At 42.7% G+C, this 15,023-nt stretch overlaps 1 protein-coding gene and 1 pseudogene across 13 annotated transcripts in view; one reads left to right on the forward strand and one right to left on the reverse strand.

The window, feature by feature from the left end:
- Positions 1 to 347: 347 nt before the first annotated feature.
- ENTPD6 (ectonucleoside triphosphate diphosphohydrolase 6) overlaps positions 348 to 15,023 on the forward strand; it is a 43,623-nt gene continuing 28,947 nt past the window's right edge. The window contains exons 1-4 of one of the 13 annotated variants that reach the window (XM_044263824.1): positions 348 to 488; positions 677 to 993; positions 2,791 to 2,870; positions 14,619 to 14,942. In XM_044263824.1, the coding sequence (XP_044119759.1) occupies positions 2,861 to 2,870; positions 14,619 to 14,942 (334 nt within the window). In that variant the 5' untranslated portion in view covers positions 348 to 488; positions 677 to 993; positions 2,791 to 2,860. Of the gene's footprint in view, positions 513 to 676; positions 994 to 1,761; positions 1,983 to 2,790; positions 2,871 to 12,986; positions 13,009 to 14,618; positions 14,943 to 15,023 lie in introns of those variants that run through there. The other 12 variants (XM_044263811.1, XM_044263812.1, XM_044263814.1 and 9 more) reach the window with 12 other exon arrangements.
- LOC122916600 lies at positions 8,751 to 8,831 on the reverse strand (annotated as a pseudogene).

Raw genomic sequence — 15,023 nt, forward strand, 5'->3', positions numbered from 1 at the left:
CCAAGGAAAATTCAAAACTTCCTCAGGCCGGTCAAGGTCAAGAGGTTAGGGCGGTAACTTCTTGGCCAGCACCACAGCCTGCCCTGCCGCCCAGAGGAACCCCTGCGAGCTAGGAAAGCAGCCGAATCCGGCCGGCGAGGGCCGGACTGGCGCTCTGGAGGCCAGACGGGCCAAGATCCTGGCCAGGGCTGACAGTAGGCAAACCTATTCTGAAGGGAACTGCAACACCCACCCGCCAGAACACGCGCCCGCGTCTGCGCAGCGGGGTCCACCCCGCCCCGCCGGTCCGCCGCGCCTGCGCGCTGGGCCCCCAACGGCCGGCTCCGCCCGGCGGGTGACGCGACGAGCACGTGGGCGGGACTCCTGCTCCCGGGATCCACGGGATCGCGGCTTGTAGGCGGAGGCCCGGGTAACGCCGGCCGGGTGCGAGAGCTGGGAAGCTTACTCTGGCGCCCGCCCGCTCCCGGGAAAAAGAACCTCCCTCGGTGGTAAGGCAGAGGGGACCCTGCCGGGTAAGGGCGGTCCGGGGGCGCCTGTGGGGCTGGCGGAACCCGCAGGGCCCGAGCAGCTGCACGTGGGCAGCCCGGCGTACTGCGCGCAGGAGGGGGCCTGAGTGGAAGAGGGTCGGGGTCTTGGGGATCTAGACCCACACACCTGTCAGCTCCTTGGTCTCTAGCAGCGGCTCCAGCAGGCGGACTCCGGGTCATTCGCACGCGGGTCTTCCCTCTTGCTGCCTTCCTGTCCTGGCTCCATTCGTCCTTCCAGAACTCTGGGTTCGGCTGACCTGTGAGGGAAGCGATCCGCGTTCTGGTTACTGGATTGGCCAGACAGCAAGGGTCTCTACCCAGAGGAAGCCTGGAGCTGCTGCATTCATTCATTCAGCGTTTGCTGACCCGCTTCCCAGCTCTACGCCAGCTGCAGGAGATCCAACAGGGGAAGGACTGGCGAGGCCCCCTTCCTTCCTGGGCCTCACAGCCTAGTTGGAAAGCCCAGGTAACAGGCAAGACCATGCCATTCTGAGACTACTGCAGATGGGAGGACAGTAAATTCTGACATTGCTCTGGTGACCAGAAGAGCTCAAGGTGGTTCTGCCTGAGCTGAGGCACGAGCGAACAGTGCTCCAGGCTATCAGAAAGAGAGAGAAGGAGAAAGACACCCTGAGGTGGATGGAGCTGGACACCAGGCTCGACTCCCTTCAGTGGAAATCCTCGAGTCAGGAAAATGAAAGAGGAGGGAGAGATGGACAGGGACCATGGAGGAAGGAAGGGTGGCTGTATATTAAGTTCAGCTCGGAGCCATAAAATGGTTTTAACGGTTGGGGGAAAGCCTGACTTGTTTTTGTTGATTATGATGAGCACAGCGCTCCATATCCCAGGTGTCCTTCCAACAGAATCAGCCACCCAGAAGTGTCTGGGTAGCTCCAGTTGTCCCTCCAGACACGTGCATTCCATCCTTAAGATCCTGTGGTGGTCCTAGCCCATAGTCCTCCACCCCCCCACCCCCCCCACCCCCCGCAGTGAGGGAATCTGAAACTCTAGAAGGGAGATTCTTGGGGATAGGTAGATAGCAACTGTGATTACAAGGGCTTTCTGACCACTGTGCAAGAGCCATGATGGGTGGGGAATTCGGTTTTGTCTGGGGGAGGTTCTCCTGTTGGTGTTACCAATAGGATAACAAGGTTTGTGGGGGTGGGGTAGTGGGGGGCATAGTAGTATAAATCCAGAAATTGTTTTCTGTACTCCCCATTTCTTCCCTTGTAAGCATCAATTGGCTAGTATGATGTGTGTCTCTCTCCCTTGTGGAACCTGATATGAAAAATCAGAGAGGTGGACAACCATGTAAAGAGATCTGGAAGAGCTTCCCCACCCACTGTGTCTTGTGGAAAGGAAACAACCGGTGGTGTTAACAGGGCTGACTCCTGTATGTATATTTTTTTTCAGAAAAGGAGAAAGAAGTCTAAACCTCCAGGAGAACAAGTAGTGGTTTGTTAATGTCGTTTAATTTTGGATAGGTTTTTAGCATATGTGGAAGTCATTTGCACACATGGCTCTTTTGTGTACTTTAAAGGAAAACCTTGAAGAAACTGGCTAAGAGTTTGTGTGGCCACTGATCCATATCAGATAAAGCTTATATTTCCAAGAGCTCACCTGCCTTCCCCAGCTCCTAGAAAGCTGAGGGATGGGGCAGGCACCTGCCTCCGGCACCACTGTTCCACACCCAAATTCTCTCTGACCCCGACCTCCATTTGACAAATGGTAGCCCCCGATAGGAGCCAGATGAGTACAGGTTTGCTGAGCCAAACCTGTTTGCCTTTGTGCACCTTTCCATCATGCCCCACCCTACTCCCAGCCCACTTCTTATTCCCCACCTGGCTTACCCTTCCTTATGGCCTTGTTCTAGACTCTCTCTCTCTCTCTTATAAAGGACAAAACTAAAGCTGGGTCGTTTTCTTGAGCAGACCTCTAGGAAGAACCTGATTGACACATTACACTATGGTGTTAATGGTGCCCATGGAAATGCAGTTTGCTCCTCTGGAAATTGTCTTACAGTGCTTAGTATTACTGAACACCTTAACCCAACGGAGTGAAGCTGGCTTTTAGGTTTGCACCTCCAGGACATGGAGGTGCCTGTGGGCCAGGCTGTTCCAAGCTCTGTGCTCCCTTAAATGTTTTATGTTTGGACTCTGTTTATGTTGGGCTGAGCTTGTTGGTGTGTAACTGTAATGATGATATGCATGTAATTTCATGTGATATTTTTTGGTTGTCTAAAGTAGAGTCTTAATGTTAATAGGGAAAGTGAAATGATGGAGCACATTTGATTTGGAAACAGAAGCCACAAAGTCTTGTCTGTGCCTCACCACATGATTCCAGGCAAGTCTGTTTACAGATACTCCCTGGGTCTTGGCACTATTATATAGAAATAAGTTGTCCTCTGTTGTTTGGTGTAAGTGTTGGCTTTGTGGTTCTCTCAACAGGATATAGCGTATGTAAAGAGTATTTTTTTTAGTGGGTAGTTAAGTTTATTTATTTATTTTAAAAGATTTCATTTTTTTATTTATTAGAGACAGAGCATGAGAGGGGAAAAGGTCAGAGGGAGAAACAGACTCCCCGTGGAACTGGGAGCCCGATGCGGGCCGTGATCCCAGGACTCTGGGATCGTGACCTTAGCCCAGTTGCTTAACCAACTGAGCACCCAGGCGCCGTGGGTAGACAAGTTTAATAAAGAGCAACCTTTACCTCAAAATTTGTTGTACCACCACCATGATCAGATTAATCTCATCATGTAGGTCATGGTTCTTAGACTAACATAGGGCATAATAAAAGTTGATTATGTGAAAGGGTCTTATACCGGTGCTGCACTGGCCCACTGGCAGAGAGGAACAGGAGAGCAAGGGGAAAAAAAAAAGAAGAAAAAAAGAAAAAGAAGAAAAAGAAGAAGGATCTTTTAAAACAGTGTCAGATTATAAAATGTATTACTTTTATTATTAGTATTACTTTTGTGTCCTTATTGTTCATCCTTAGAAATAGTTGCTTTAGAACATTGTCCAAAAATACTTTTTTTTTTTTTAAAGATTTTATTTATTTATTTGAGAGAGAGACAGTGAGAAAGAGCATGGGCGAGGAGAAGGTCAGAGGGAGAAGCAGACTCCCCATGGAGCTGGGAGCCTGATGCGGGACTCGATCCCGGGACTCCAGGATCACGACCTGAGCCGAAGGCAGTCGTCCAACCAACTGAGCCACCCAGGCGTCCCCAAAGAAGACCCAGGAATGAGCAGAGGCTGAAATGTGACCTAGCACTCACCCTACAACTAAACTTCTCACAGGCCTCCTTTCATTAGGTTACTGTAACCCAGAGTTTTCCATTGCTAAGAAATCATTAAACAAAATTGCAGATCATTCCCTAGGTCCCAGCCCCAAACCTGCTGTTTCACAAGGGTCAGTTCCATTTCTGACCAATGTCCTGCTGTCATTTCAGATTTAACATACTGAAAACCTGGTCGCAATTGTCTCCTGCCCAAATAGCCCCTTCCTAAATGGCCTACTCTGTTGGTGGCCATCATCTGGGTCCTGAAGCACTGTTGATGGCTCCATCAGCTAGACTCTCAGATAGCCTTCTTCACTAGCAAGTATTGACTGAATGGCTACTGGGCTCTGGCCTTGTTTTGGGGTTGGAAGACCCAGGACAAGTGGGCTGGTCCCTGTTTCTAGAGAGGCACTCTAACCAGGGGAAAGAAAGGTGAAATGAACAACTCCACATACTTTTTACTCAGGGACACTGAAAAGCCGAAGAGAGAAGCCTCTAGCTGCCAAGGTTCAGAGTGGCAGTAAACATCTTGGGTAGATTTTGTAGGAGTATGGAGAAAGGACCAAAGGAACAAGATTTAAAAAAAAAAAAAATGCTTAAGGTAGAAAGAATCACATTAGGACATGACCGGCTGCTGTTGTTGAGAGAGTGAGGTGAGGCAGGATTGAAACTTTAAACGTTTGATGCAATAGGGCCAGCCCTCTTCCTTCTCCCTCCACCACTGCCTTTAGTCCTGTGCCCACAGAACTCATTTTTGTTACCTGTCTGGCCTCCGAGCCATTAAAGGATTTTTTTTCTTGTGGAAAATATATATAACATAAAATTTACCTTTTCAGCGATTTTAAGTTTACAGTTAGTGGCATTCATTACATTCACATTGTTGTGCCCATCATAGCTATTCATCTCCAGAACTTTTTCATCATTTCAAACTGAGTCTATGCACTCATTCAACATTCCCTGCCCTACCCCAACCCCTGGAACCACTATTCTACACTCTGTCTCTGAATTTGACTACTCTAGATAATTGATGTAAGTGGACTGTTAGTTCAGTTGTGACTGACTAATTTCATTTAGCATTGTGTCTTCAAGGTTCCATGTTGTAGCATGGTCAGTTTCCTTCCTTTTTAAGGCGGAATAATAATCCATTTTGTATGTACACTACATTTTCTTTATCCATTCTTTATCCAACTACATTTCTTTATCCAAAATCAGTGGATTTGGAGCTGTTTCCATCTCTTGGCTATTGTGAATAATGTGGCAGTGAACATGGGTATGCAAGTTCTCTCTTCAAGACCCTGCTTTCAATTCTTTTTCTGATATATACCCAGAAATAAGATTGCTGGATCTATATGGTGATTCTACTTTTAGTTTTTGAGGAACATCTGTGCTATTCTCCATAGTGGTTCAACCATTTTATAATCCCACAGAGGGGGATAGCTAGGTGTCTCAGTCAGTTAAGCATCTGCCATGGGCTCAGATCATGATCCCAGAGTCCTGGGATCGAGCCTGGCATTGGGCTTCTTGCTCAGCAGGAAGCCCGTTTCTCCCTCTCCCTCTGCCTGCCACTCCCCTTCTCTCACTGCTTATATGCACACACTCTCTGTCAAATAAAATCTTTAAAAAATATATATAATCCCACAGGGGTTCTAATTTCTCCATCCCTTTTCCAACACGTTAGTGGCTATCCTAATGGGTGTGAGATAATATGTCATTGTGGTTTTGCACATCTAATGATTAGTGCTGTTGAGCATCTTTTCATATGCTTGTTCGTCATTTATGTATCTTTTTTTTTTTTTAAGATTTTATTTATTTATTTATTTATTTGACAGAGAGAGAGAGATCACAAGTAGGCAGAGAGGTCAGGCAGAGAGAGAAAAGGGGAAGCAGGCTCCCCGCTGAGCAGAGAGCCCGATATGGGGCTCAATCCCAGGACCCTGGGATCATGACCCGAGCCGAAGGCAGAGGCTTTAACCTACTGAGCCACCCAGGCGCTCCAGTCATTTATGTATCTTTAAAGAGGTGTGTATCCAGATGTTTTGCATACATTCATGCTATCAATTAAGTTCAGTTTTTTTGTTGTCGAGTTTTAGTTCTCTGTATTCCAGATATTAATCTCTGAGCAGATATGATTTGCAAATATGTCTTCCTATCCTGTGGGTTGCCTTTTCTCTGTGTGGTTAGTGTCCATTGATGCATAGTTTTTTTAATTGTCACATTTGTCTTTTTGCTTTTGCTGTCCTGTTTTTGCTTCTGGTACTTTTCCAAGAAATCATCGCCAAATTCAACGTTACAGAGCTTTTCTACTATACTTTCTTCTAGGAGTTTATATAGTTTTAGGTTTTATACTTAGGTCTTCAATCCATTTTGGGTTAGTTTCTGCATATGCTGTAAGGTAAGGATCCAACTTCAGTCCTTTTTAGGTGGATATCCAGTTTTGCCAGTACCGTTTGTTAAGGAGACTGTCCTTTCCCCTATTAATGGTCTTGGTACCCTTGTCAAAGATCATTTTATCATGTATGTGAAGGTTTATTTCTGGGGTTTCTGTTCTGTTCCATTTGTTTTTGTGTCTGTCTTTATACCACTACCACAAGTTGTTTATTAGTGTGGCTTTATAGTTTTATAGTTTTGAAATCAGGGAGTATTAGGCTTCCAACTTTGTTCTTTTCAGGATTGTTTTGTGATTTGGGGTCCCTTGAGATTCCTTGTATCTCCTATGAATGTTAGAATTTTTTTCCCTGTCTCTACCAAAAAAAAAAAAAGTCATTTGGATTTTTATAGGGATTGAATTGAATCTGTGGACCACTATAGCTAGTATTGATACCTTTATCAATATTAAGTCTTCCCATCCATGAATGCAGGGTATCTATTTGACTCTTAATTTTCTTTCAGCTATGTTTTGTAGTGTTCAGGGTACAAGGCTTTCACTTCCTTGGTCAACTTTATTTTTAAGTATTTTATTCTTTTTGATGCTATTGTTAATAGAATTGTTTTCTTCCTTTTCAAATTGTTCATTATAATGGATAGAAACAACTGATTTTTGTGTGTTGATATTATGTACTGTTGAAATTATTAGTTCTAACAGTTATTTTCCTTCCTTGTGGAATCTTTAGGGCTTTCTACAAATAAGATCATTTAATCTATGAACAGATAGTTTTACTTCTTCCTTCCCAAATTGGATGGCTTTTATTTTTTTTTCTTTCCTAATTGATCTGGCTAGAACTTCCAGTACTATGTTGAAGGGAAGCATTGAAAACAGACATTCTTTCTTGGTCCTGATTTTAAAGTAAAAGAGTTTTCAGTCTTTCACCACTGAGTATCATGTTAGCTGTTGGATTTTCATTTATGGCCTTTATTATGTTGAGGTAATTTCCTCCTATTCCTGTTTATTGGTTGTGTTCATTATGGAAAGGTATCAGGTTTTATTAAATGCTTTTTCTGCATCAATTGAGATGATCATATTGATTTTCCCCTTTATCCTGGGTGTTTTTTTAAGATTTAATTTTTACTTACTTATTTGAGAGAGAGAGAGTGTGTGTGTGTGAGAGAGAGAGAGAGGGAGAGAGAAAGAGAGAGAGAGAGAGAAAGAGCTGGAGAAGAAGCAGAGGGAGACAGACAGGCAGATTCTGTGCACAGCACAGAGTCCAGTGGGCCAGATCTCATGACTGCAAGATCATGACCTGAGCTGAAATCAAAAGTTGGATACTTAACCAACTGAGCCACTGAGGCACCCTCCCCCCTTTATTCTGTTAATGTGATATATTTGCCTTGATGGATTTTCAAATCTTGAACCATCCTTGTATTCCAGGAATAAATCCCACTTAGTCCCTTTGCTCTGTGGCTGAATTCAGTTTGCTGCTATTTTTTTTTTTTTTGAGGATTTTTACATCACTATTCATAAAGAATGATGGTCTGTATATTTTTGTAGTGTCTTTGTCTGGCTTTGGTGTTGGGGTAATGCTGGCCTCATAGAATGAGTTAAGAAGTGGTCCCTTCTCTTCATTTTTTGGGAAGATTTTGGAATTCTTCTTGAAATATTTGGTAAAATCAGAGGTGACCAACAAATCAGTATTCATTTGGGCCAGGGCTTTTCTTTGTTGGGAGATTTTTGAATACTGATTTGGTCGCCTTACTAGTTATGTGTCTTTAGATTTTTATTTCTTCATAATTCATCTTGGTAGATTGTATGTTTCTAGGAATTTGTTTATTTCATGTAGGTTATCCAATTTATTAGTGTACAACAGTTCATAATACTCTTATAAGCATTTTAATTCTATAAAATCAGTAGTAATGTTTCTTTCATTTCTGATTTTAGTTATAATTTGAGTCTTCTTTCTTTATTCCTTAGTTAAGATAGCTGAAGGTTTTAGTTATGGCCATCTTTTCAAAGAACCAACTCTTAGTTTCATGGATATTTCTCTGTTGTTTTTCTATCCTCTATTTATCCTGCTTTAATTTTTGTTGTTTGTTTTCTTCTAGCTTTGTGCTTAATTAATTCTTTTGGGGGGCACCTGTGTGGCTCAGTATCCATCTGAGCTTAACCATCCAACTGATGGTTAAGCATCCAACTCTTGATTTCTACTCAAGTCTTCATCTGAGGGTCCTAAGTTCAAGCCCTGTGTTGTGCTCCATGCTAGATGTGGAGGCTACTTATAAAAAATAAATAAAAATTAAAAATGTTTAAAAATAAGTATGTGGGTGGGGGGATGGGGTAACTTAGTAATGGGCATTAAGGAGGGCCCCTGATGTGATGAGCATGGGATGTTATATGCAACTGATGAATTACTGAACACTACATTTGAAACTAATGATGTTGGCTAATTTAATTTAAATTTTTAAAAAATGTTTAAAAATAAATAAGTTGTTCTTTTCTAGTTTCTTAAGGTATACAGTTAGGTCGTTGGTTTGAAATCTTTTCTTTTAATGTGAGCATTTACAGGTATAATTTTCCCTATTGGGAAAAGTTTTCAATTAGCAATAATTGCTTCGGATAAACCTCATTGGCTACGATACTGCCACTGCGCAAAGCTCCCCTATTGGTACTGCTTTAACTGCATTCCATAAGTTTTGATATGTTGTGTTTTCATTTTCATTTGTCACAAGATACTTTCTGATTTCCCTTTTGATTTCTTTTATGACCCATTGGTTGTTTTAAGAGTATGGTATTTAGGGGCACCTGGGTGGCTCAGTTGGTTAAGTCTGCCTTTGGCTCAGGTCATGATCTCAGGGTCGTGGGATCAAGCCCTGCATTGGGCTCCCTGCTTAACAGGGGAGTCTGTTTCTCTCTTTGCCCCATGCTCTCTCTTGTTCTATCTCACATAGATCCTTTCACTCTTGTTTTATCACAAATAAATAAAAAAAAAATTTTTTTTTAAAGTGTGGTATTTAGTTTCCAGGTATTTGGGGATGTTCTAGCTTTCCTTTTCCTGTTAACTTCTAGTCTCATTCCATTGTGATCAGAATATATACTTTGTGATCTTTTAAAATATATATCCTTGATGAACAAGGATGTAAAAATTCTCACCAAAATACTAGCCAGTAGGACCCAACAGTACACTAAAAGGATTATTCACCACAACTAAGAGAGATTTATTCCTGGGCTGCAAGGTTGGTTCAATATCTACAAGTCAATCAATGTGATACAATACATTAATAAAGAACAAGTACCATATGATACTGTCATTAGATGCTGAAAAGCATTTGACAAAGTACAGCATCCTTTCACGATCAAAGCTCTTCAGAGTGTAGGGATAGAAGGTACATACCTCAATATCATAAAAGCCATCTATGAAAAACCCATAGTGAATATTATTCTCAATGGGGAAATACTGAGAGCTTTTTCCCTAAGGTCAGGATCATAGCAGGGATATCCACTATCACCACTGCTACTCAACATAGTACTAGAAATCCTAGCCTCAGTAATCAGACAACAAAAAGAAATTAAACATCTGAATCAGCAAAGAAGTCAAACTTTCACTCTTTACAGATGATATGATACTTTATTCTACACAAAACCCAAAAGACTCCACTCCAAAACTACTAAAACGCATACAGGAATTCAGTAAAGGGTCAGGATATAAAATCAATGCACAGAACTCAGTTGCATTTCTATACACCAACAAGACAGAGAAAAGAAAGTAAGGAGTCGATCCCATTTACAGATGCATCCAAAACCATAAGACACCTAGGAATAAACCTAACCAAAGAGGCAAAGAATCTATACTCAAAAAACTGTCAAGTACTCATGAAAGAAATTGAGGAAGACACAAAGAAATGGAAAAATGATCCGTGATCACAGATTGGAAGAACAAATATTGTGAAAATGTCTATGCTACCTAAAGCAATCTACACATTTAACACAATCCCTATCAAAATACCATCAATTTTTTATTTTCAAAGAAATGGAGCAAATAATGCTAAAATTTATATGGAACCAGAAAAGACCCCAAATAGCCAGAGGAATATTGAAAAAGAAAAACAAGTTGGTGGTATCACGATTCCAGACTTCAAGCCCTATTACAAAGCTGTAATCAAGACAATATGGCGGCTCCTGAGTGGCTCAGTGGGTTGAAGCCTCCGCTTTCGGCTCAGGTCATGATCCCGGGGTCCTGGGATCGAGCCCCACATTGGGCTCTCTGCTCCACAGGGAGCCTGCTTCCTCCTCTCTCTCTCTCTGCCTGCCTCTCTGCCTACTTGTGATCTCTGTCTGTCAAAAAAAAAAAAAAGACAGTATGGTACTGGCACAAAAATAGACACATAGATCAATAGAGCAGAATAGAGAGCCCAGAAATAGACCCTCAACACTATGGTCTACTAATCTTCGACAAAGCAGGAAAGAATGCCCAATGGAAAAAAGACAATCTCTTCAACAAATGGTGTTGGGAAAATTGAACAGTCACATGCAGAAGAATGAAACTGGACCATTTCCTTACACCATACACAAACAGACTCAAAATGGATGAAAGACCTCATTGTGAGACAGGAATTCATCAAAATCCTTGAGGAGAACACAGCCAGCAATCTCTTTGACCTCAGCTACAGCAACTTCTTCCTAGAAACATTGCCAAAGGCAAGGGAAGCAAGAGCAAAAGTGAACTATTAGGACTTCATCAAGATCAAAACCTTTTGCACAGCAAAGGAAATAGTCAACAAAACCAAAAGACAACTGACAGAATGGGAGAAGATACTCACAAATGACATATCAGATAAAGGGCTAGTATCCAAAATCTATAAAGAACTTACCAAACTCAACACCCAAAGAACAAATAATCCAATCAAGAAATGGGCAGAAAATATGAATAGACATTTCTGCAAAGAAGACATCCAAGTGGCCAACAGACACATGAAAAAGTGCTCCACATCACTCAGTATCAGGGAAATACAAATCAAAACCACAATGAGATACCACCTCATACCAGTCAGAATGGCTAAAATTAACAAGTCAGGAAATGACAGGTGCTGGCGAGGATGTGGAGAACACCTACACTGTTGGTGAAATGCAAGCTGGTGCAGCCACTCTGGAAAACAGCATGGAGGTTCCTCAAAAAGTTTAAAATAGAGCTACCCAATGACCCAGCAATGGCACTACTGGGTATTTACCCTAAATATACAAATGTAGTGATCCGAAGGGACATGTGCACCCAAATGTTTATAGCAGCAATGTCCACAATCTCCAAACTATGGAAAGAGTCTAGGTGTTCAACAATAGGTGAATGGATAAAGAATATGTGGTATATATATACACCACGGAATACGATGTAGCCATCAAAAGAAATGAAATCTTGGGGCGCCTGGGTGTCTCAGTGGGTTAAAGCCTCTGCCTTTGGCTCAGGTCATGATCCCAGGGTCCTAGGATTGAGCATCGGGCTTTCTGCTCAGCAGGGAGCCTGCTTCCCTTCCTCTCTCTCTCTGCCTGCCTCTCTGCCTACTTGTGATCTCTGTCTGTCAAATAAATAAATAAAATCTTAGAAAACAAAAAAGAAATGAAACCTTGTCATTTGCAACAACATGGATGGAACTAGAGGGTATTGTGCTGAGTGAAATAAGTCAATCAGAGGAGGAAAGTTATCATATGATCTCTAATGTGAGGAATTTGAGAAGCAGGGCAGGGAGCTGTTGGGGGTTGGGAAGGAAAAAATGAAACAAGATGAGAGGGAGACAAACCATAAGAGACTCTTAATCTCATGAAACAAACAGAGTTGCTGGGGAGTAGAGAGGTAGGGATAGGGTGGCTGGGTTATGGACATTGGGGAGGGAGGGCATGTGCTATGGTGAGTGCTGTGAAATGTGTAAGCCTGATGATTCACAGACCTGTACCCCTGGAGCAAATAATACATTATATGTTAATTAAAAACATATATTGAGACATGTTCTGTAGCCTGTCATTGGGGTACAGATGGCCCTTCTTTTCACTACATCTGTATCTTTGGGGTTTATAACCAGTAGTGCAATGAGCATGGAATGTTTTTCCATTTCTTTGTGTACCTCCTCAATTTCTTCCGTAAGTGTTCTATAAGTTTTCAGAGTATAAGTCCTTCTTTGGTTAGGGTTATTCCCAAGTATCTTACAGTTTTTGGTGCAATTAGAATTTGGATCAAGTTCTTAATTTCTCTTTGTTCTGTCTCATTGTTAGTCTATAGAAATGCAGCTGATTTGCTGAATTCCTGTATAAGTTATAGCAATTCTTGGTTAGAGTCTTTTGGGTTTTCCACATAGAATATCATGTCATTTGCAAAGAGTGAGAGTTTGACTTTTTTGCCGATTTGGATGTCTTTTATTTCTTTTTATTTACGATTGCTGAGGCTAGGACTTCTAGCACTATGTAGAACAAAGTAGTTGAGAGTGGGCATCACTGTCGTGTTCCTGACTTCAGGGGAAAAGCTCTCAGTTTTTCCCCATTGAGAATGATACTCTCTGTGGGCTTTTCATAAGTGGCTTTTATGATATTGAGGTATATTCCCTTTACCACTGTGGAGAGTTTTAAGAAAGGATGCTGTATTTTGTTTTGCTTTGTTTTTTGTTTTTAAAAGATCTTATTTATTTATTTGACAGACAGAGATCACAAGTAGGCAGAGCAGCAGACAGAGAGAGAGAGGAAGGGAAGCCGGCTCCCTGCTGAGCATGAAGCCCGATGCGGGACTCTTTCCCAGAACCCTGAAATCATGACCTGAGCCGAAGGCAGAGGCTTTAACCTACTGAGCCACCCAGGTGCCCCAGGATGCTGTATTTTATCAAATGCTTTTTCTGCATCAATTGAGAGGATTGTATGGGCCTTATCCTTTCTTTTATTGTGATGTATCTTGATTGATTTGCGGATGTTGAACCACCTTGCAGCCCAAGAATAAATCCTACTTGGTTGTGGTGAACAGTCTTTTTTTTTTTTTTTTTTTGTGAACAGTCTTCTTAATGTTTTGTTAGATCTTTTTTTAAAATAATCTTTATTATTTTTTTAATAAACATATAATGTATTATTAGCCCCAGGGGTGCAGGTCTGTGAATCGCCAGGTTTACACACTTCATAGCACTCACCATAGCACATATCTTCCCCAATGTCTGTAACCCCACCCACCACTCTCTCCCTGTATTATTGGATCTTTTTTTTTTTTAAAGATTTTATTTATTTATCTGACAGAGAGATCACAAGCAGGCAGAGAGGCAGGCAGAGGGAGAGGAGGAAGCAGGCTCCCCGCTGAGCAGAGAGCCCGATGCGGGACTCGATCCCAAGACTCTGAGATCATGACCTGAGCCGAAGGCAGAGGTTTAACCCACTGAGCCACCCAGGCGCCCCTGTATTATTGGATCTTAATGTATTATTGGATCCTATTGCCTAGTATCTTGGTGAGAATTTTTGCATCCATGTTTATCAGGGATATTGGTCTGTTATGTGCCTTTCTTTCAACATGGCACTTTCCTGTCTCCTTACCTCTAGAAGTGTCCACTCCACTTGCCACAACAGAGTCAGGGATGGACACAGGTGGACATTCCTCAAGGGTAGGGGATCCCTGAGAATCAAGTACGCCACTTCTTGTCCTTTGAAGCCTTGGGTTGTCAGCATGTAATCCTTTAATAGCCATATTCCACTGTTTTCTCTCCAAACTTTGAAGCATGGTGTCTTACATCAGAAGCTGCTAAGAAAGCCCAAACAAATGCATTCATTTGGGGGTGCAGGGGGCATTGAACAAAGACAGTGGTGCTGAGGTAGTTCTTTTGATATTCAGGTAGGATTTTCATAAGCTTGGAAAGCACACAGGCATTATTTCCTCCTTGGCAAGTGTAGTACCTGAGGGAAAAGAGACATCTGTGAAACCTCCAGGAAAATGAGCTGCATTTCTCAGATATGGCTGGGGCTCTCTGTAGTTCCCAAGGGATGAGACTTTAAACCTTCTAAGAATTGAATATCTGTATAGAAGATAAATGAATTGGACATGTGTTTATGTACCTTGAAAAGTTTGGGGACACCATTTACATGTGGCTTTTTAAAGTGGCAACAAGTCCAAAAACCACTAGTCTGGAACATTACTTGCTGGGGACCAGGCTTAGGCCTTAGAGCCAGCAGTTGTGGGTCTGTGCCCCAAGTCAGACCCTCCAGGACCTGCTGCCTTGAACAGGTTTTCTAGTCTTTGTAAACTCCAGTTTCTGTTCTCTTCTGTAAATTGGGCTCATACCTCTGGAAGCACTTTGAGGACTGAATGAAACTTCTGATTCCAGGGGGAAAATGCAGACCAGTTTCTGGCTGACCGTTTTGTCCCTAAGCATAGGAATTTCTGACTTGCCCCAGAAGCTTGTATCCTAACATGTCTTTCCTGCCTTCCCTTCAGCAGCTGCAGCACAGTCCTCAGCAGACAGAGAAATGAGAAAAATACCAAATAATGGGAACTTGAAGATGACAAAGGTGGCGTACCCCCTGGGGCTGTTCATATGCCTGTTCATCTATGTCGCCTACATCAAGTGGCACTGGGCCTCTGCCACCCAAGCCTTCTTCAGCATCACTGAGGTGGCATCAGGGGCCCGGAGGGGCCACCAGGCTCACAGTGCCCCAGGGACAGCTGCACATGGTCATGAAGTTTTCTACGGCATCATGTTTGATGCAGGAAGCACTGGAACCCGCGTCCACATCTTCCAGTTCAACCGGCAGCCTGGAGGTGTGCTGGGTAGAGTGCCTTGGCCTCTCACTGCTAGGATCTCTTCACTCACAGCAGAGCTCTTGGGATCTCTTTCACTTA

This window comes from Neovison vison, chromosome 8, assembly GCF_020171115.1.
Source record: "Neovison vison isolate M4711 chromosome 8, ASM_NN_V1, whole genome shotgun sequence".
Taxonomy (NCBI): domain Eukaryota; kingdom Metazoa; phylum Chordata; class Mammalia; order Carnivora; family Mustelidae; genus Neogale; species Neogale vison.